The sequence below is a fragment of the Glossina fuscipes genome, unplaced genomic scaffold (assembly GCF_014805625.2).
Source record: "Glossina fuscipes isolate IAEA_lab_2018 unplaced genomic scaffold, Yale_Gfus_2 42, whole genome shotgun sequence".
NCBI classification, from domain to species: domain Eukaryota; kingdom Metazoa; phylum Arthropoda; class Insecta; order Diptera; family Glossinidae; genus Glossina; species Glossina fuscipes.
In genome coordinates, this window is record NW_023998426.1 from 3,100,303 (window position 1) to 3,122,848 (window position 22,546).

Sequence of the window (22,546 nt, forward strand, 5' to 3'; positions counted from 1 at the left end):
GAGACCTCGATAACGGGAACCGTAAACCGAGTCCTGGGTTAACATTAAAACTCAAAAAACCTCTTCAGGGACATTATTTGAAATAAAGCCGCACCGTAGGAGCTTTTAAACTCCATTCGGCAAATTGATTTTAATAATTGATCGGCCATAAATGTATGCTATGGACTAAATTTGGAATAATAGTTACATCTAAACAAACTTGCTCTCTTTTGATCACAATAAATCCCTATACCTGTCTTTTAGGTAATTCGCAGAGCTTTATTGGATAGTGTGGAAACCATAAGCTTCACTTGACTCTTTCCTTGATAGTTTCCGACTATGATCCTAAATGGTTTGTTAAGCGGAATCAAGCTTTTCTGATATGATCAAGAAATCATTTTGATCTACCAAGACTCTGACAGTATTTCCCTCGATCGAAGATGGTCGCATAGAGCGTGACTTGCCATATAGATCGAAATTATCTATTTGAAATTTTTTGAACCATCTTCTGCATGTTCTGTCCGAAGGCGCATCTTCAGCAAACGCAAGCAATGTCTTTCTAAACACTTCTGTGGCATTGCTTCATTGTTTGAAGTCATCCAGAATCCAGTGGCCTAAATCGACTTTATCCGTAGCAAGAGATCGCGTTTCATGTTCGCTTTACTTCATTTGCTCGGTCAGCGTGTGTATACTGTGTTCAGTGATAAAAAAAAAAAAAGTTCCCAGTACGCGTCAAACGAATAAGCGCATATTTGTTGAAACTTGTTGTAACTGAAATGGGCACAACTTTCCCGTAGACCTAATATATAAATTTTCCTCATTTTTTTGAAAAAAAAAAATACTTTCTTTAAACTCGCTCCTTGAGTTCTTCGCCACGCATACAATTATTAAATGCCTTTTTTTTTTTTTGTTTTTCTTGTACACTTTCAGTTGGTACTTCCGTAAAATTAAACGTATTGAGGCTGAAAAGAAATTATTACTGCCCGAAAATGAGCATGGAGCTTTTTTAATCCGAGACTCGGAGAGTCGTCATAATGATTATTCACTATCAGGTAAGTTTCAGTTTTTCTGTATATTTTTATTTTATTTTTTTTTTTGTTGCAGAAAATATTCTCAATTTCAGTTTAATAAAAATAACAAGAAGATAAAAAAAAAATATATCAACGCACAGATATGCAACACACATATATATGTATTGACAATATACCAATGAATTTTTTTCTCGTTTGTTTTTTTTTTTTTCTTTTACCTTTCATTTGGGTGCAGTTCGTGATGGTGACACAGTGAAACACTATCGTATAAGACAATTAGACGAAGGTGGATTTTTTATAGCCAGACGCACAACTTCAGGCAAGTTAAAAAATATTAAAAAAAAAATAAAAATTAAAGGAAAAAATATTATGAAATATGAAATGCCTAGCCCATGGCGGAGCCAAAGTATTACAGCAACATTTTCAAACCATAATTCCAAAGAAACGAAACAGAAGGTACTGACTGCCCTGAGGAGTACCTATACTGTAAGGAGATTGTTCATTTTTAAGCGAAATTTCTTATGACGTATTTATGGCAATAGGATACCAATCCGCTTATGACGATTAATTCTGTGCTATATCGAAACATTTTTATTTAAACCAAAATGTCGCATAGTAAACATACATAACTTAAGCTCGGATTTAATATAAATCAAAAGAACGTACACCGTGTTGTATCGAAACCGTGCTTTACAAGCATCGCATTAAGCGGTATGACTCAAGGTTTACTTTCTCTTTATTGTACAATGTTTTACATGCGACAAATAACAAAACGATTTTTGCCATCATATACGTGGCATTATAAAATCAAGCGGTTAAGAAACGCGACTATAACGTTGGAAAATCATAGTTTACTTCTCATGGCGATAGATCGTCCTTGACTTACGTTTGATCTGTAACCGCAGCTATTAGTAAGTGGGTCAGTTGGTAAAGGCATACAATTTACCGATTGGATTACACACATCCTAGACTATATCCATCGCCTTTCCGCAATTTTCTGATCACCACTAGATATAGGAGAAGGCATTTTCTAAAAAAAGAAAAAAGTTCCTATAAAAACTCAGTTGAAAGATTACTTTGACATTTTTTAAAAGAGATCGAGACGTGCATCAAAAATCTCATTAAATTCCAAACCATAGCCCTCTGTTCCACTCATCTTTTTCTAACCTAGTAAATAGATGAATATAAAGTGCTAAAGATATGTAAATATTAGTTTTCATGTTCAAAACCTCAATGGCGGTAATTAACCAGCAAATAACTGAAATGTTTTCTGTTGCTTAAAATATTTTTCAATCAAGTTTAGTGAAATTATGAGAAACGATAACTCTAAGGTTCGCTTTTTATCCAATGTGCTGGGTGATAATACATTTCTTTACCTTTCGAATCGAAATGGTGATCGTTAGGTCAACTCAAATTGAACGCTTCGAATGCAAGCGATCTTTGAGAAAACAAGACGTATCGAACAATAGATATATTCCCATATCGGAATTCGGCAAGAAAAGTATTTCAAGTAACTGAAATATCAATTGGCAACCATAAGCATTTGACATGTTCAGGCTACTTTTTCTGGCATTATATGAAAAGTAAAGTCGGAACAAATGACTTAAAAGCAATCTCCGACCTAAAGCTCAAATTTTGTTGCAAATTAAGGCTACACAACGGCAATTATTAGAAAAAGTATTCGAAAATGTTTACATTCGAACACAGGCCTATAAAAGTTGCCTTGGTAGACTACGAATAGCACTGCTTATACCCTATACCACTTATGGTACGAGATACATTGAGTTTGACTTGTGATCGATCCCTCTTGTATGATATCGAACAAATTTTGCAACAAAACTAACATTTCCCGGCCTAAGCAAATCTTTCATTCAAGCTTGTCTGTCCGTTTGTCCGCCTGATATTTGTCCATGTAGTTTGGTTTTGCAAGTATCGATAGCATGTTTTCGAGATATTTTAAATTAATTTTGTATGATTACATAACATGACCACCTAAGGATGAAGTTTATTGAAAATGTATTAAATCGGATCATTATCCGTATAATGTCGTTTTGTATAGAAATCGGTATATATGAAAAAAAATTTACCACATTTAGCATTATTCTTTAATGGTTTGGATCCTATAAACCCATGTTCTAGAGGCTCTCCTATATAAGATTCTACTCTACAAGCAAACTTGAACAAGATTCAATTTTGACAAATTAATCTTAAGCGAACTAGTAGTAGACTCGTTTGTCCTATCATAATAACAACTCACTTTTTTCGGAATTATGGAAATGTATAAAAAATGTTTGTCTGTTTTCATTCAAAAGTGATGGATATCTGCATGGTATCCATGACATTATGATAATATTTTTTTTTTTGCTAGGGTCTCTCTTGTTGCGAGATAAAATTAAACATTGATAATATTATTGCATTTTGTTTTTGTTTTAATATGTCTTTTTATAAATTAATATATATATATATATATATATATATATATATACGTATATATATATTTCTCTATATATATATTATAGAACATTACAAGAGCTCGTTGAACATTATTCTAAGGATTCCGATGGCTTGTGTGTGAATTTATGCAAACCATGTGTTCAGGTAAGTTTATCTTAAACTCTCCATAGTCTAAATTAAAGATGTCCATATAGCACATACATAGTATCTCTTAAGTTTATCACAATTATTGATGTGAAAATTAATTCGATTCTAATTTTCATTTTCATTTTTATAAAATTAAATTTTTGTATTATTTTCACCTGTTTTTGTTTTTGTAGCCAACAAACTAAGATATCGTACAACAAAATAGCATTTTATTATTACTAATCTAATATAAACATTATTTTAATTCTTAACTCTTTACCATCAATTTTACTAACAAAAAAATATCTTTCGGTTCTGAAACACTAACAAAATACAAAGACCAGTCAATTTGCGGGTATTTTCGAGGTAGGATTTCGCTTTTACTGTGCTTCCGTAAATGTATATAAACCACCACAAGCATCAGCATTAGATCACTATCCACAAATCAACAACACCACCACCACCACCACAACCACCGTCATATGTTACCATTTAATCATGCTAACATCATTCTCGACAAATAAACATTATTCGATATAGAATCTATACAATCCTCTTGAATATGAATGGCTCTGCCATTCTGCTCTCTGTAAATCTGCCATTGTACATATCCTTAAAAGCTGCTTAATGTATAAACTGTAAGACTCCGTAAAAAATAAATCAATTTTCTCACGTTGGTAACGATACGTCTGACGAGTTCAACTTCAGTTTTCTATAGGGAAGTAGTAGACGATATAGGAAACTGTGGGCTTACTGTTTACGCCTTATTTCAAGTTTTATTTATAGTAAAAAAATTTCTGCTCCGATCTTATCATGTCCCTATGGTAGGGATTTTCATCCTCAAAAGTTATTTCCGAAGGCTTTGATTTAAACATGATTTAATTTCTCGTTCGTTTTCAAAGTGCATAGGGCCCTTCCGATGAGATCCAATTTACTCTTTCGAAGTGGCTTTTCTTATATATAAAGTCATGCCTCCGTGATATAAAATAAAGATATGAAAAAATCTAGCAATGTTAAAAGGAATCAATAGTCAGTCCATAGACAGGTTTTTACATTCTATGTACAAAATGATTTCGTGACTATTAACCTCGTCAAGCCACCCGGCTGGCGGCTGCACTTCTACGACCTTTTACGAATCCCATCAGCGTGGCCGCATCCACCCTAAAAGATCAGCGAAATTATGGTTTAAGAAGCTTTTGACTAAATCAAACCTTACGGAGAATATATTAACTTATGTTGAATTCTCTCGGTCTTATAATTTCGAAAATTCTCTTTAGCTTACACGAAAACGCGCAAGATTTTTTTTTTTTTTTTTTGTAAATATACAAAAGAAATCACTCTTAAAAATAGTTTCAATGAATGTAACTTTTTAACGATTTTTCGTCAGCAACAACTGTTCTGCTCGCCATAGATTTAAGGTGAATGAACTGATAGTCAAACTCGGGTTAACTTCTCGTTCACTTTCAATAACGGGAAAAGAAACAATTTGAGGTTAAATGTCATCTGGTTGATATAATCCCCGATTTATACAATTCGCTATTATTTGTTCTTGATAAGGATCTAAATAATCGTAATATCCGTTACCGAAGTACGATTGTGTTGTAGACTCGTCCCTGCATTTATAAGTTTCAAAAGGTCAGATAGGAAAATGTTTGAGAACGGATTTGTTCCACACCCAATAATAGCTAGAAAAGTTTGCAGCCCATGCCATATGTTAATCAAAAGCTTGGAATCTGTCTACGGCAGTTATTACAAATTATGCGAGCTTTTTTACATAAGTACTTTTGCGAATGTTTAACAAACGGGCAAATACAATCTATTCGCATGGGCAACGGTGCCGCGAATAGTAGTAAAAATGTTATCTTAGAAGCGCTGAACTGAAATATGTTACGTCTGGAACATGGCTTATATTTTTATTTTTTCACTCAGGGCATATCCCCTACGCGCGGGCACGTTTACAGGAAAGGTAATAGGAGGAGTAAGGTGAAGAAAACGTAAACGTTCGACTTGAAAATGGGAGCTTCAGGCATGGCGAGATACCCCACCCCTGGTAGCTTGCTCTAAAGACGGGCAGTACGGTTAAAAAACAACGTGGTACTACATTGTGCGGGGGATAGGTAACTCCAGAACGAGTGGGTGAAAACACTGAGGAAAGCGTCTAGTTCTGTTAAAAGACTTAGTTGGTTAACATATTTCATACTCAAGAGTATTTAGAGTTCTGGACACATTTTCCTCGCCCTTGAGGTCGAAGACCTACGAGCAAAGTTTGGAAGCCCTCGCTAACACTTGCGTGGTGTACTTTAATTTTGACCATTTATAGACGGCTGCTGTGAAATATATTTTACACCTTTTACACCGTACCTTGAACTCTTGTTCTGTCCAACGAAGACCGCACTGTATTCTAATACCGAGAACCTCAAACGATTCTTCTACATTGATGCAACCAAAAAGGAGGGCTGTTCATATCTATTCCTATGCTTCAGGAGACAGCTTATGATTTTGATGGCATTAAAGTTCACTCTATTTACCTGACCTCATTCAGATATTTTAATGAGGTCCCGATTTAGTATGTCATTCATAATACAGGGTTTCTTGTGTATCTCAATGGGCATGGCCTCAAACTTTAAACTCAAAAATGAATGACCGTTGTGTACAAGGAGATCGTTAATGAACACCAGGAAGAGAGTAGGGGAAAGAACGGAAACTTGTGGTACACCTGAATTTAAGTAGAATTCATTTGAAAAATAGGCGTCGGTGAGAACTCTCATCGAACGATTGTCGGATATGAATCGAGCGAAAATGCTGTCGACAGAGATGGCTCGGTTCCACCTTTCGGTGAGATAGGATATTAAGTCATGCCCTAAAAGGTCAGAATAGTAGCTTTGAATTTAAATGTCTTGGTAATTTAAGAAACAAGTCATTTTGACCCCTGCCGTAGAATTAAGTATACCTCAATCGTCAGTAGTTCCAGTGTTAAATGCAGAAGTAAATACAATAATAAATAACAATAATCGACTTAGGAAAAACAAAGAAAAAATATTTTACAAACTGGATTTATTAGTTTAAGGTGGTGGATATTAAAGAATTGTTATTAGGCGAGCATTAATTTTACTTACCTCGCCTCGTTTCTTATCTTAACGCATAAAGGGATAAAATAATATTAAGGCTTAAACAAGCGAGAAGAGGATTTAACATGTCCTCTTGGTCCACTCTAATTTATGCAATCTTACACGCACCCGTGTAAGCCATTCAAAAACTATATTAACACGAATCACACCCATAATTGAAGAAGAGCTAATCGTACCTGAGACCCACATTCGTATTAATAATTAATACTAAATAAATGTTTGTTTTCCTTTAATTATTGTCGTTTTTTTTTTTTGTTTATTACTTTTGCTCACATTTATTATGATTAATATAACGTGTTTTTTAGATTGAAAAACCGGTGACTGAAGGTCTATCACACCGTACCCGCGATCAATGGGAAATCGATAGAACGTCACTGAAATTTGTACGAAAACTTGGTTCAGGTCAATTCGGTGAAGTTTGGGAAGGACTTTGGAATAATACCACATCAGTCGCTATCAAAACTTTAAAATCAGGTTTGTAAACAATTGCTTTTAAAACCTGATGTTACAGATCGATCATCGATATATCATTATCAATTTATATTTAATAGGCACAATGGATCCAAAAGACTTCTTAGCTGAAGCTCAAATCATGAAAAAACTCCGTCACAACAAACTCATACAATTATATGCAGTGTGCACCGTAGAGGAACCTATTTACATTATCACCGAACTGATGAAACACGGTTCTCTATTAGAGTATTTACAAGGTATGTTTCTTCCCCTAACAACGACTTTCTTATTGAACAACACATAATCGTATTACCGACATTTTTACAACATTCAATTCGTACACGCTGCAGACAAGAATATTGGTAAATAATATTATGTGTTCCTAACTTACTAAAATGTCCATAGGTTCAAATTCGCAAACTTTGTAGTCGGACGAATAGGCAGTATGTCACAAGCATTGAAAATCTATTATCGCTTGGAATGATTACACGATCCGCTAAATAGTTTGATCCACATTGGGGACTTGCTATATTTTTTTTAGGAAATATTGAAAAGCTTTCCGTTATAGTTGAATGTTTCAGCAAAAAAGTTCTCTTGACCCAGCGAAGCGAGTAATAGGAAATAAGGTTCCAGATTCCAAATATGCTTTGTCGTATATTTCCATCTGCATATAATTTTACTTGTTAGATCAAGGCAAGCAGATGAAACGCATCATTACTTTCAAGAACTAATTTGGCTTTACGTTACGTTAAGAAATGAAATTCTAAATATTCGTATCTGACAAGAATGACCTGCCAAATTTCGTTCCGAAGATCCCAGTCTCAACGAAGATTGCGAACGCAGATCGGGAAATAGTAACAGGAAAATATCTATTCTAATCTTTTAAAATGGTTGAAGACGAAAATTCGCTATGCAAAGAAAATTACGTTTACCATCTAGATCCACTATCAATTTTAAAATAGTTTTGATAGTATCGGAATTGAAAAGGCGTTTCTTCTTTGGCTTCGAGCGCTCTAATGAGAAATGAGAGCTTCATCCAATGATAATTTATTTGGAAGTATGATCAATATTATAAAGATCTTAATGAAAATCACTTTAGAAATTAGGTAAATAATCACAAAATCATAAATGATGATCCAGGTGTACTGGTAATACACAGCACTGAAGAAGTAGATAGCCCTTCAAAGTAAAATTTGATTATTTTCAACGCATCTATAGGCTGACAATAATATTCTAAATAGGATCCTTCTTCTTCATTTACACTGTTTTGTTTTTTCGTTTTTTATGCATTTTAAAATATTTTCATTTTTACTACAAACGTTTTCATGGTCTTCGCCGATTTTCCACTTTCTTCGTTGCTAGGCTAGGTAGATATGGACATATGTAGTATCTTTATTATTAGACTAGAAAGTTGCTGTATTCCGATGGTACCTGAAATAATGCATAAAAAAAGTTTTTGTTTAATGTGGAAAGCTTTCGAACGAATCGGGGCAATTAGACACGAAGATAGATCGCTAAGAAATACTTTAATATTGTGGACCATTTTCTAAATCTGTGACACCCACATACAAAGTGGGAGAGCGAACCTGGTCCTGATACCTAGTGGTACCAGTGGTCTAAGAAAGGCATTGGTAGCCGCCGTCCCGCTACCTTTAAAATTGCAAATAATTCAAATTGCTTGCCCACAACCAGGTTCCAAATGCATTGCAATGCTTTCACGACCGTCTGTGCTGTGCAGCTGTTATATACGCGATGCGTTTAAGTGTTGTTTTTCGTTCATTATCGCATCATAAAAGAAGAGGTTTAAAAAGAAAACTGGCTACGTAAGCCTGAGCTAATTTGTCCCCATTTAAAGGGGTCGTACTGCTCCTACAAGGCGTCAGTTATCGACGCAAACAAAAAAACTGGTTTAAGCCAATTTTCTCCAGCCAAGCACGTCAAGCACTATCTACCACCTCATTGTTAATCGCCCCTTCCGCGAAAGGCCATACCCAGCAGTTTGGCAAGAAAGCATTTATTCCGGTAGTCTGATGGCAATTGCATTATCACACCTAGGGCAAACCTGCTTTGAGCTACTTGGCTCTCGTGGACACCCACAACTTCATGACTTGTCGTCCTTTGGGCTTACGCCTTGCTATACGTTACGTCTTTGGGTGTTATCAGATTGCATGGAGTCGAAGCCATACTTCCCTTTGGCCATATCATTCCGAAGGCCTATTTCTACTCACTATTCTTTCTCGAGAAAAAAGCCTTATTTAAAGAATGTCACCACACAGCACACACCCAAGTGTATACCAGTCCTCGATCACTTTCCAATCTTGGGTAGGTTTGATGGTCTCCATGGTAGTAAAGCGAATGATAGAAGCAAGTAATGAGAACTGTCTTCTCATTCCCCTTTTAGGCTTTCAAGAAAAAACCCTTTTGCCATCCTTAGTAAGCCTTAGGTTCTTCTTTGCCGAATAACTGAACAGCTACTGTTTATAGGCAGCTCTACGAAAAAGTGAGAATTTGGTTATTCCGAAGATTGCCATAGTTTCGCTTACCATAATAAACTGACTGTAAAAAGCGTCCCGATTGGCGTACCGATCCGCCTGAAATTGAAAATCGAGCGGGTTAGATTGTGGAGAGGGCCAGTAAAGCAAGATTCGTCACAAGACGAATATAATTATTTTTATTTATTTCATTTCATCTTGTCATTCACGTCATGCATAATTTTTTCAGTTTAAATATATCTTGTAGCTATTGCAGGTAAAGGACGCAGTCTCAAAATGCCTGTGTTAATTGATATGGCGGCTCAGATAGCTGCTGGCATGGCATATTTAGAATCGCAGAATTACATACACAGGGACTTGGCTGCACGAAATGTACTCGTTGGCGATAACAATATTGTTAAAATTGCTGATTTCGGTTTGGCAAGGTATATATATATATATATATATATATATTTATATATATGACAATGATATTAATGTTCAAAATATTGCGACAACTATTCTTCAAACTTTGTCCTTTGAGGAAATCATTAGCTATTGGCTAACAAGCTCTATATATATTATATCTTCTTTTCGAACTTTAGACTTATTAAGGAGGATGAATACGAGGCCCGGGTTGGTGCTCGTTTCCCTATTAAATGGACTGCCCCTGAAGCTGCCAATTATTCAAAATTCTCCATTAAGTCCGATGTTTGGAGTTTTGGCATTTTACTAACTGAATTAGTGACCTACGGACGAATTCCATACCCAGGTAAGTTGTCTTATCAATAAGAATATCAAAAACAAAAAACGAAAAACATCAAAATCATAACTCTTCATATAGGAATGACAAACGCGGAAGTATTAACGCAAGTTGAACACGGTTATCGCATGCCACAGCCGCCTAATTGCGATCAACGCTTATATGAAATTATGCTAGAGTGCTGGCACAAAGATCCCATGAGACGACCTACATTCGAGACTTTGCAATGGAAATTAGAAGACTTTTATACATCAGATCAAAGCGATTATAAAGAAGCTCAGGCTTACTGATAAATGCTTTACCCCAACCGACACTGCGGAACGCGAACCCAAATAATAAAAACAACAATAAAAACACCAACAACGACAAATTTATCCCCCACTTTAATTATGACGACAACTACCCCAGCTTCGAACTCGGGTGCAAAGACAAACAAGGACGAACTAAATTCCAGTAACAGAAATTCTTTCATCAGAAAGCCAAATATGAAATCAAAAAATGGCCAATGGCCTAAAACACATATTAAAAAAAATTTTTGATATAATACAAAGTTGTAAGACATGAAATGATTTGCGCTTTTCCACGACACATTTAAAAAAAAAAAAGGAAAGGGGAGTTTTTTTACTAAAAAAAGAAATGGGTCTGCAGGCAGTGGTATTATAAATCAGCTTGAAATTCCATGGGAAATAGAATGCTGTTCGAATAGCAAATCATGCAGCGACGTTACCTTTCCACAAGTGTCAGAATATAATAATTAAACACAACAAAAAGTATCGTTTAAAAGGCGTTATGCTAACTAACTGTTAAGTGTATTGTATTTCAAAACAAGAAAAAAAAAAAAAAAAAAAAAAAAAAGAAACAAAAACAAAAGGCAAAAATGCAATTTATATATATATATATATATATATACTTTATATATATATACTTTATATATATATATACATATATATAAACACGTAATAATTAATTTTTTATACTACACACCTTTACGTAAATATTATATATGTATTCCCACTTACTCTCCATTTATGTGTTTTTGTAATATTATGCTCGAGTTTTCTTCTTTTTTTTTTAATATTATTATTGCCCTTCCTTTTATAGTCTTCGGTTTTAAATGATAATTATTATTTACCTAGATGCATAAGTTTAATAAAAATTACTTATATATAAAATAATTTATATACAATTTTTTCATTACGAAAGGTAAGCATTTTTTTTTTTAATTTCTTCTTCTATTGTAGAAGATTTAAAAAATAATCAAACAAAAATCAAATACGGAAATGAAGAATATGGCAGTATATTCACTTCGCGAAAGTAGATGCAATTTCCAGAAGGAGGCTTTCGGAAGCTGCTGGCACTATATAAAATTTCTATATTATTGATCAGCATTATGTTCTGGTGGTTCGTCCGTCTTTTAGCCCGCCTATAGCCTATTCAGTATTTAAGAAAAAAGAAAGTCACCATAAAGATTTATCGATCTCCTCTCCTATATTAAGATTTTATCATTTGATTCGTCGTGATATTATTGAACAAATCTTTTGATAGCTTTCGCTACAAAGTTTTAGAAAAATCTTTATATTAGTCTTCCTACGAATACTTAACTTCATCTTTTGTTTTGATAATGCCTTTCAAACACGCCATCGAAATTTGAGAAGAAATTCATTCCAATAATGTGACTTGCGTTTATTCGTTCATTTATTTTTCCATAGGTCATCATCGAAACGCTCACGGAAAGTGTCATAATCTCTTATCTATATGATCTATTCTACTGACCCATTGCTTTAAGATTCTCCCTCTAACTTTAAGATCCTTATGTATCTCGATAACTGCTTATAAAATGTTCGGCAACAACCAGATATCGGATTATGCCGATGACCGTGAATACGCATTGAATATAATAGGGCGTTTCCTTCACTCCCCGCAAAATCGGAATGAATCAATTTCCGAGATACTCATAGTTTTAGTCATAGTCTACCCAAAAAAAATGAATCGACAAAGTGGCACATGCACAATTAACAGAAAATACCCGACGACTTTTACCTGTTAAATTGAAATTGTGGGTGCCAAAACGCTCCCTTACTTGCTCGTTATTCCCAAAATGAGGTGTCGCAAACCGATGAGGAATCATTTTACCTTATGATTATTGACTGGAAAATTATAACGGTCATTTTGAAACTTAAGTCTTTGACCTCGATTAAAAAAACAAATAAAATAAAATAAATCTAGAGCCGATAGCCTGTGTTGCTAGTGCTCAATGTCCTTTTTTAGTCTAAGAATTCATTTCATTAGTCTAAAATTAAAATAATAATAATAATAAAAATAAATGAGTCCAATTTCAGTTTCTTTTTTCAGTTTATGCATTTTCGTTTTTTTTAGTGAAAAACTACAGATGCGGCTAAAGCGGCTCAGAAACTTACTCTGAAATACATTGTATGTGGTAATAAGTTTGTGAAAACGTTTGCCATTAGTTCAATATGAAATTTAAAATATTTCTCATTTTTATTAAAACACGGTTGCTCAAAATGGAGCAATCAGCTGACGCAATATTTACATATCTGGGAGTAGAAAATTAACATAATTTTTATTGTGATTGGTAAAGTGAGAAAAAATTTTAAATATATACATTTATAATTCATGTGCTTGGTGGAATGTTTGATTGCTTTTAATGGCTTTATTTTTTAGCCAAATATTATTTACTTTCAATTCAAAAGTATTGCCCAGAATAGTATAGTGATAGTAGATAAGCTGCTGGTAATTGAAGGAACAATATGGAATATGCTCTAAGTTATGGATTAACTTTAATCTGGTTAACATACTTGATTGCGTCGGGAGTGATATTATTCTCTCGCGGTTTTCTGTTATCCCGCGTTTCCAAGACCGATGTAAGCAACTGTCGGCGATTATCATTAGATCTAAATGATGTAAGTTGTTGGAAATAATGTAGAGATCAGTAATTAATCACCGCTATCTTGATAACGTCTTTTAGAAAAATTATTTGTCAGACGCGGTGGTGCAAGAAATATTTAAGGATGTTAATGCTACAACTCATTTATGCCTTCCGCAAAAGTCTAAAGTAATTATACTTCTCGTAGATGCACTTAAATATGAGTTTGGAGTTTATAAAGAAAATCTTACGAAGCCACTTGCCTACGAAAATAAACTAAGTGTAATGTATGAATTGGAAAAGGATATGCCTGAATATGCACGCCTCATGGTTTTTAAGGCCGATCCGCCTACTACAACTTTGCAGCGTTTGAAAGGCTTAACTACTGGGAGCTTACCTACGTTCGTCGATATTGGTTCAAATTTTGCTTCACCAGAAATAAATGAAGACAACATTATTGATCAAATAAACAATATGAATTTACCAATCGTATTTATGGGTGACAGCACTTGGTCAGATCTCTATCCGCGACGTTTCTTACGCTCTTATCCTTATCCTAGCTTTGATATTTTCGATTTAGACACAATAGATCGCGGTGTACAGCAACATTTAGCCAAAGAAATGATCCAGAACGATTGGCAAGTGCTAATTGCGCACTTTCTAGGCGTGGATCATTGTGGGCATAAACATGGTCCTCTCCACGACGAAATGGGACGTAAACTTAATGAAATGAATAATGTAATACGGTAAGTTTTTGAGATGCACACATGTATGATTCCAAAACTCATAAATTATGAGCATATGTTAATTGTTGAAGCAACATACTATCCTTGCTTTAGCATTCCATTTTATTATTTATACATTTTAGGGATATTGTCGCTCAGATGGACAATCAAACTACTCTGTTTGTGATTGGTGACCACGGTATGACAGCTACGGGTGATCACGGTGGTGATACGGACGATGAAACCAATGCTCTTCTTTTTGCTTACACTAAGCGCAGTAAATTCCTTACTTCCGAATTCGGCTCTGATGCTAAAGAAATGCAACAAGTAAATGCTAAAGATTAGGTAGTAGTTTATAGAACTTCACTAATAAGAAATTTTTTTTCTTTAGATTGATTTCGTGCCGACACTGGCCGCTATACTCGGTGTTCCGATACCATATTCAAATTTAGGTTTGATTAACTTTAATGTTATACCCAACGTAATAATACCGCATTTAAGTAAACTGCAAACAATATTGTTACACGTTTGGCAAAATGCCCAACAAATTTACAAATATTTTTATAATTACGCCCTAGAAAACAAACGTACTTTCACTGTAGAGCACATGGAAAATTTAGAGACCGAGTTTATACTATTAACGCATCGTGTTAAAACAATTTACAATACCGCTGCATTTAAGTCATTTGTTGGCGATTTGAACAAACATTTGCGACAAATATTGAGTACGTCTCGTGAAATTTGGGTAAAATTTGATGCCACACAAATGTCGCAAGGACTGATCGTTACATTTCTGCCCATATTTTTTACCTTTGTATTTATCAACAACACGCGATCTATCGATTTGTATAAGATATTTACATTCAAAGAAATTGGATACACGTATCTGTTAAATATCGCAGCCGGTGTTTTTGGATATCGTTATCACAAGAATTTTTCTTTCAAAAGCGAAGAACATGCTATTATATTCTTCACTAGCCTGATCAGTACGTTAGTGTTTGTATTTCATACAGTACAGAATTGGAGTGCGATTGCACATAATTGGTCGAGAATGACGAAATTTGCTTATATGCCTACAAGAGCTATTTTAGGAATAGCATTGGGTGTCTTTTTCTCTAACAGTTTTATAATACATGAAGCTAAGATTTTGGCCTACTTACTTGTGGCTACTATCTTGCTAATGATTTATGAGTTACTGCAGAAAAGTGCGCAAATTGATTTCAGGCATAAATTTCGAATTTCGGTATTTCTTAAATCTACGACGCTGAAACTAATAATAGCTAGTTGTCTGGCCGTCACGCTGATCCGTTTCGCATCATCTCTTTTTCGCTGCCGAGAAGAACAAGGGAATTGCATTGATTTCTCGAGTAGTTCTAGTAATGATGACGGTTTCATATTTAAAAAAGCCTCCAGCAGTAAAGTGTTAATAGTTGCGGTAATTGTCGTTGTATTATATACGACTCTAACTAGACTCTACTTAAGATTATGCGGTAATTTAACCGGTAATTCGGTTAATGTCCTTCTGGCACGTTACGGGCCAACACTTGCCAGTATTTGCACTGGCGGTCATATGCTTTTGACAGGCAGTGCCATAAAAAATATTCAACGTTCGCATATCGATATTATGGCATTGATCATTTATGCTCTACTAGCGTTGCAAATTATTGTGATAACAATTGCTCCACTTATGGTATTTATTTTGCCACCGAAGAATTGCTCAACTATAGCCGTAAACACTGCCAATAGTATAGTTCCTGAAATTTTCAAAAAAATGAAACGCATGTACGAAGGTGGCGAAGTCGAAAGGCATAGTGACATACCCGTGGTTTATGGACTAGCTACAGTATATTCATCAATTCTGATATCGTTTGGCATTTTCTTAACCATGGTTATCGTCATTTTACTTGAACCATATTCATCAGTGGGAGCTATTGCTTGCGTTGCAGTAGCTGCAGCCCTACTATCCATACATTCTATTTTACGGTTTAAGACCGCCATAAGTTTCGGTAAGTATTATATTATGCATGTAAAACATGTTTGAATAAAATATTTATGTTTTTTACCTAAATAGAAACATGCATTCAACCCAATTTTAATGCGATTGTTGCGTGGTTTCTCTTGGCACACTTTTGCTTTTTTGCTACCTCCCATCAGACGACATTATCTCAAATCGATTGGCGTTCCGCGTTTGTTGGGCGAACTGCAAGCATTGGACAATCAAATTTCATTTCCGGTATTCTGGTCATAATCAATACATTTTGCGGTCAGATATTATTCTTTTCCATGTACGGCTTGTTGGCCACGCAAACTTTCTCGATTTTCGCTCTGTTTCCGAGTCTTATCAAATCCAATAGCAATCGAGAAACACGAAAATCGGAAATTGTATCATCACGCCTAGCGCAACAGGCTACACTAATTGCTGAACAATCTTTAAGTGACATTTCTATTGAGAGCGTGGGATTCGATATGAGTCGCGGTGAATTGGTCTTATTTGAGCAGGAAACTGTTTTTCTAGGCACCATGTTTAAATTGGCCACACAGTTATTCATGTTACAAGGCTTTAAGGTACCTTACATATAACATAGAAATGATATTCGCTTCTTTTGTAATACATTTCCATACATTGTTTAGGTTTTCTGTTCGATGCTCGCTTGTACCATACATTGTCGGCATTTAATGGTTTGGAAAATATTTGCTCCTCGCTTTATATATGAGAGTCTCGCCACCTTTGTTAGTATGCCAGCCATTGTGATTGGCTATTTTCTTATTTTTCGCATTCATAAAGCAGTCGACAAATTGATTAACAGAATTAACAAAATTAAATGAAGTTAATTTGTAATTGTTTTAAGAAGATTTATATTTACTTTGCAAATTTTATCATGTATTATACCCTCATTTTTACCTTATTTACTTATTACGTTATTTATTACAGTATTTGATATGTAATTTATTGATCGTTTTCGAGATGCAGAACGCTTTTCTTTTCCCTCCATCGGAAAACATTTTATATTTATTTCTTCGAGTGCAATATAAACCATTTCTTTTTTTTAAAGCATTTAATGTGTCTATATTTCTTATGAATCAAGGGATGTATGTGTCCACTTAAACCTGTTTTCGTGCAGTGAATAGGGAACGCATAGAAGAAAAAACATAGAAAAAAGATTGCAATCGTAAACTTTTCCTACTTAGTTGTCGAAACAAACATTACAAAGCGTGGTACACCAACTATCCCATTAGCAAAAAAGTCAACTCAGCGACTTATCAAGACACGCAATCCGTTTCAGGAAGACTCAAACTGGAAATCGTTCTACGTTCAACAATTGAATTAATTAAATTAAATTAGAGATTTTAATACATATGTAATGTAATTGTACTTTTGTAATGTGATGAAATACATATATAACCTACTAATTGTTTTTTTATTGTTAACTTCGTCAGTTATTTCCAATTTCCAATTCGATTGAAATTTTCATACACCGCACAAAAAAAATCGCATAAAAGAAATCTCACAAAAACAGGGTTGAATGTATTGTACATTGGCTGAAATACTGCGAAAATTCCATTGCTAAGACAGTCAGATTTATCTTGAAGATGTTCACTCGACTTTATTAAACAACTCGAAGAAAGGACTTTAGTCATATCTATTAGCCGTGTATGCATTCCGTAAGCAGTTTTTTTTTTTAAATAGATCAATCAATATTTGATATACGTACGTGCCATACGTAACTTTGCGTTTTCAATTAATTATCAAATCTATATTTTGAAGAAAAAACATGTAAAAACACTGTGGTACGCCGCGGTCGACCATTAAACACTTTACACCATCCCACAGTTATTTATATAACGGCTTTCCATAGTAAGAAGGTACATGGGAAGTAATAAAAAAAGTGATCCGACTCGAATCATTTTCAATGAACCGAAAGACAGAGTGTACAAAATCTCCACCACAACAAAGCAAGGCGGATAGAGAAGCTTAGATCGTTTCAGAAAGTGACTATGAATTGATGGATATAATAGAAGATGGATTTATCTCAACTATATTTGAGTGTTATATACATGGGCACCGACTTAATATGCCCTTGTACGATAGGTGTATCTTTATCCACTTTCATACGGCCTGCAGTCCTTTAAGTGTTTGTGCTCAACCCAAGTGAAACATTCCGCAAGAACACGTTGGTATTTACAGTGAGATGATGAAGCAATTGGAAGAACATAAAAGTTTTTCGTCTCGAGTAATTGATAATGCAGACACAAAGACAAATAGAAGGAGAATTGTTTAAATTTATAATACATCACATATTACCACTCACCTTAGTTAGTTCCATATACCATAAAATTCTTCTCACGGTTTTCCGCACCACTCTTGAGGTACCGGGATAGGCGCGTTGCCCATTGTTTTAAGTGGCTGGTTCCCCTGTAGGCCTACACCCAAGGGTCCAAAGGCTCCCTGAAGTTTTCTCTTCCTGCCAGTAGCGTAAACGGCACGTATCCAAGCAAATTGATTTGGTGGATACTGCCGCTACTACACGATCCTGCTTCTCTTAGGAATGCAAGCCGTGACACCACCGGAGCCCAATACTGTTGCCTACACGCGATTACCGATGTTCTGCTCCACCATATGTTGAAGCATGGCGGCATAGAACAGGTCGTAGGCTTCTTTGAATGCTTTGTGGACCTCTGTCGTTGGAAAGGCCGGCTTCAGCTATTTGCTGATGTGGGTCACGTTATCTCTCGGGTCCTTTGCACCTCTTCGACCGCTCACCAATTCAAGTGATTAACTGTAGATTATGATGATTATTTATAATGCGTATACATGCATATGTTTATTTTACATAATTTTTTATTTTATTTTATTCGCAGATTCGATAAATTCCAATGCTCACCATCCCATGGAATCTGGCCGACGATTTTCTAAATTCTTCCTTTTTCAACCGATTGGATAATATCACCTTTTATTGCAGCAATTATCTTATGACTTAATGGCTCGACGATGACAAGTGCACATTTATATTCTGTATAGGGTTTTAAAGGTGCATCATATTCTTGTGTACGAACCTTTCCATGGTTAATGATGTCTAATCGGAAAATTAGAATTCTATGAATTCGGTTCACATTAAGGGTTTTAACCTCTTGTTGCTTTCGTGATAAGGTTGTAAGGAAGCAGACTTCCTTACCCACTCCGAATGCTAAAAGATTTGTTATGTAAATGTAAATAAAAATTAACTAACCTATATATAACTCTAGTTAAGCTCATTAACTCTAAATTCTTATATTAAAAACTCTAGGCCTGCTATTTTCACGCAAAATTGTAATGCAACGCTGCATGACTTCGTTTTGCAGCTTTATATAAGTACGAATATAACTATCAGTAAGTTAATCTCCTCAGTAAACACACATCGTGGTGAAAGCTCTAGTTATAAGCGCATTGGTGCGGCAGCCAACAGCTGTAAAAGCAGCGCGCAAGCAGCTATCTTCCTTTTAGCTGTTCAGTAGCAGTTGAACGAACACTTCATTTTCGCAACACCGTCGAACGCGGGTCATATTTTCTCGGTAAAAAGAAAACAGTGCTGTCCACTAAATACGTGTTGGTTTTTTTCCTTCACCACGAAGTTACGTCGCAAATAAGGCCAACTTGTACGCTTCCTGAATTCCACAGATACATATTTGATCTACCACCAAAATACGAAGGTTCCGTTAATTCAACGAATAAATTTCCTGGATCGGACCGTTGCGCAGCCCTGAGCGAAACTCTCGCTATAAATAACCCTTCCTAACCCTACCGTGCCATGTGCTTGCGCTTACAGTCAGAAAAATCTCCAAAGTGACGAACCATATCATTCGTTTCAAAGTTATTTTACTTTTATTTGTTGTTATTATTTCACCAATGAGCAATAAAAATTGATAAAGAAATTTAATACTAAAAAGAAAAAAATCGCATATTACTCTTAATCTCGTTCCCCACATATTTTCAGTCAACGTCGAGAAAATCAAGATCAAACATTGCATGAATCTGCTTTGGTCATCCCAATGAATTCTTACGGATTCTACTCTTCCAATTTGTAATTGTAAATAATAATAAAATGTTTGGCTTTATTAAAGTGGCATGACCAACTCTCTAGTCTCCCCTTCATAAGAAAACAAAACTGTTAGTTTTAGTTGCTAGTGCCCATCCCACTCGTTTAGTCTTAGAATTTATTCCTTTGATGTAAATAAATTTTAAAAATATTAATAACAATGAAATTTAAGATTAGAATGTTAAATTAATATTAAAAGCAATATTGGAATGGAAATATATATACATACAACTTTCCCAAACTAGAGTTGACACCTGAAGGCATGTTATTGTTGAATCCGGACGATTTTTCTAATGACTCTTAGACAGACAAGTCAGCTTCGTTTCTCGGAATGGGAACAAATACATTCTCGGTTCGACCTAATATAATACATTAATGTTTGCCGACGGAAGGCAGTTACAATGTGAAAGAGTAAAAAAAAAGGATGCTATAGAAAATTAACTCCCTTGGAGAGAAGTACCTATATTAAGGTCAATATGGAAAGGAAGCTATGCAGGGTTTGGTAAATTCTATTCCTTTTATAAGCGGATCAGATTTGTTTCTCTAATATTAAGGTCTTGTCTGTATACGAAAAAAGAGTTTTTACATTATATGAAAAAAAGTTTTGTGTTGGGTGGGTTTTCATCAAATGTTTTCATTTGAAAACATCAATGTTTGCATTGCATTTTCAAGATGAATGTTAACAACTCTGTGTTTACGTATAAACATATGTTGAATAATAAAATATGCATCCAAGAGATTTTGCTAATTCTTTTGTTATTTATGAAAATAGCCCTAGTTGACTTAAGTAATTCATCGAGAGGCTATGCAGCGTATTATAACAGAGAAGCCTTAAGAAAAATTTAAATATATGTCTAAAATATACTCAAATTACATAAATCAAATACATCGATACGACGCATACGATTTCCAATGCTGCCAAATCGAGCGTTATACGACATAAAAAACAGAGATAATTTCGAGGGTGTTTTCACTGAAAACGCGGTGTGCAAATAATGGAAAACAAAAAAGCGAAAAGATCGTATAAGGCACGTTACACATGGAAAGCATACGCTGATGAGGCTCTTCTCGATCTGTGGGCTAAAAATATTGAAGAATTACGTGGTCCGCGGAGAAGCGGCCACGCATACTTAAAAATGGCCAAAGAATTAGGCCGGCTGGGCATCCACGTTTTCGCGGAGGAGGTGAAAACTAAAATCCACAACCTTACGAGCAAGTATAGGTATGTTGTGTATTTATTTGCAATTTTATAAGCACATTTATTATTAGCATTAGTAACCGCTTTTAGAAAGGAAACAGCAAATGTTGAATCCTCTGGCGGTCAACCATCTGAATGGATATACTATGCAAAAGTACACCAAATAATGGGGGGTCAACCGATACCTTGCATACAAACAGAAGAATGCTTAACAGGTATATGTCCTAATGCAGTTAGCATTAGTAATGGTTAATTAATATTATATATTTAACATTTAGAAGACCCGCTTGAGAATACTATAAAGTTAGAAGAGCCGGAATTAGAAATATTTCCAAGTTGTTCAAACAGTCAGTATTTATGTGAACATTTATTTATTCATATATTATAAAAACCATTCCATATAAACGTTTGTGTATTCTGAAGGTAGCGGAAGTGAAAGTGATTTCGCGCCACGAAGTCCAAGCGCCTCTGTGCCACAAAGTCAAAATTCCCCTGCGTCACCAATTTGTTCCGAAGTAACAGAAACAGAAGATTATAGAAAGCAAATTTTAAACGAATTTAAAAAATGTAACGAACAAATACACTACGAAATAACAAGAAATGAAGACTTTGGAAAAAAAATGTTAAAACTGGAGGAGGAGAAAATTATGTTACTAAGAGAATATCTAAATAATGTAAAAGATATCAAAACAATGTTTGAAAACTATTTAAATAAAAATTAATAGTAAGTACTAATATTGCTTTACTACGTTACCTATATAGAAAATGATACCATGCCTGAAATTCTCCGCAAGCGCCTTACTAATATTTCGAAATAAGACTTGGCTTCTCATATTGCGAATTTAATTTTGAGTTCAAATTATGTAAAACGCTCGCGTAGAAACCCTTTTATGTTTATACCACGGAATCGCACGCTTTCGCTGGACGAGCGCTTTGTTTTTTATCCGCTCAGCTTGATACTGCTCGGAATGTACTGCCGCTGTTTTTCAGGTCCTTTGAAGACATCTTTAATGCGTTTAAGAGAAAATTTTCTTCATTCTTGGACATCTGGATTTGTTTGATAAGGCCGTTCGACTATTACAGTGGTTAATGATAGAGCAAGGTAATCATTTAAATAGTCTTTAGTTGTTCCTATACAGCTTATGACTGTTATTTTCGAACCTCTGGTTGTTTGCTTACCCACTCTTTTTCGGATGCCCGCAAAACGGGCGTGAAAACAATTTTCCACGAATTTGCTGTTTTTAGTGCTTAAGAATGACA

The 22,546-nt window shown here is 34.9% G+C and overlaps 3 protein-coding genes across 6 annotated transcripts in view; all 3 read left to right on the plus strand.

Annotated features, from left to right (window-relative positions):
* The window catches only part of LOC119636997 (tyrosine-protein kinase Src42A), a 105,180-nt gene extending 93,992 nt beyond the window's left edge, over positions 1-11,188 (plus strand). For 2 of the 4 annotated variants that reach the window (XM_038032766.1, XM_038032767.1), the window contains exons 4-7: positions 910-1,031; positions 1,246-1,329; positions 3,530-3,608; positions 7,024-7,107. In XM_038032766.1, the coding sequence (XP_037888694.1) occupies positions 910-1,031; positions 1,246-1,329; positions 3,530-3,585 (262 nt within the window). In that variant the 3' untranslated portion in view covers positions 3,586-3,608; positions 7,024-7,107. Of the gene's footprint in view, positions 1-909; positions 1,032-1,245; positions 1,334-3,529; positions 3,609-3,929; positions 3,957-7,023; positions 7,193-7,269; positions 7,429-9,910; positions 10,089-10,247; positions 10,415-10,486 lie in introns of those variants that run through there. The other 2 variants (XM_038032769.1, XR_005247200.1) reach the window with 2 other exon arrangements.
* Positions 11,189-13,028: 1,840 nt separating this feature from the next.
* Positions 13,029-17,255, plus strand: LOC119636973 (GPI ethanolamine phosphate transferase 3). The gene is made up of 6 exons (XM_038032737.1): positions 13,029-13,326; positions 13,392-14,035; positions 14,158-14,341; positions 14,406-16,020; positions 16,086-16,579; positions 16,646-17,255. Exons 1-6 carry the CDS (start codon positions 13,174-13,176, stop codon positions 16,838-16,840), a joined length of 3,285 nt encoding a protein of 1,094 aa, XP_037888665.1. The 5' UTR covers positions 13,029-13,173; the 3' UTR covers positions 16,841-17,255.
* Positions 17,256-20,776: 3,521 nt separating this feature from the next.
* Positions 20,777-22,487, plus strand: LOC119636965. Its single transcript, XM_038032724.1, has 4 exons — positions 20,777-21,310; positions 21,377-21,501; positions 21,565-21,633; positions 21,710-22,487. The coding sequence occupies exons 1-4, from the start codon at positions 21,084-21,086 to the stop codon at positions 22,006-22,008; spliced, it is 720 nt and encodes a 239-aa protein (XP_037888652.1). The 5' UTR covers positions 20,777-21,083; the 3' UTR covers positions 22,009-22,487.
* The last annotated feature ends 59 nt before the right edge of the window (positions 22,488-22,546 follow it).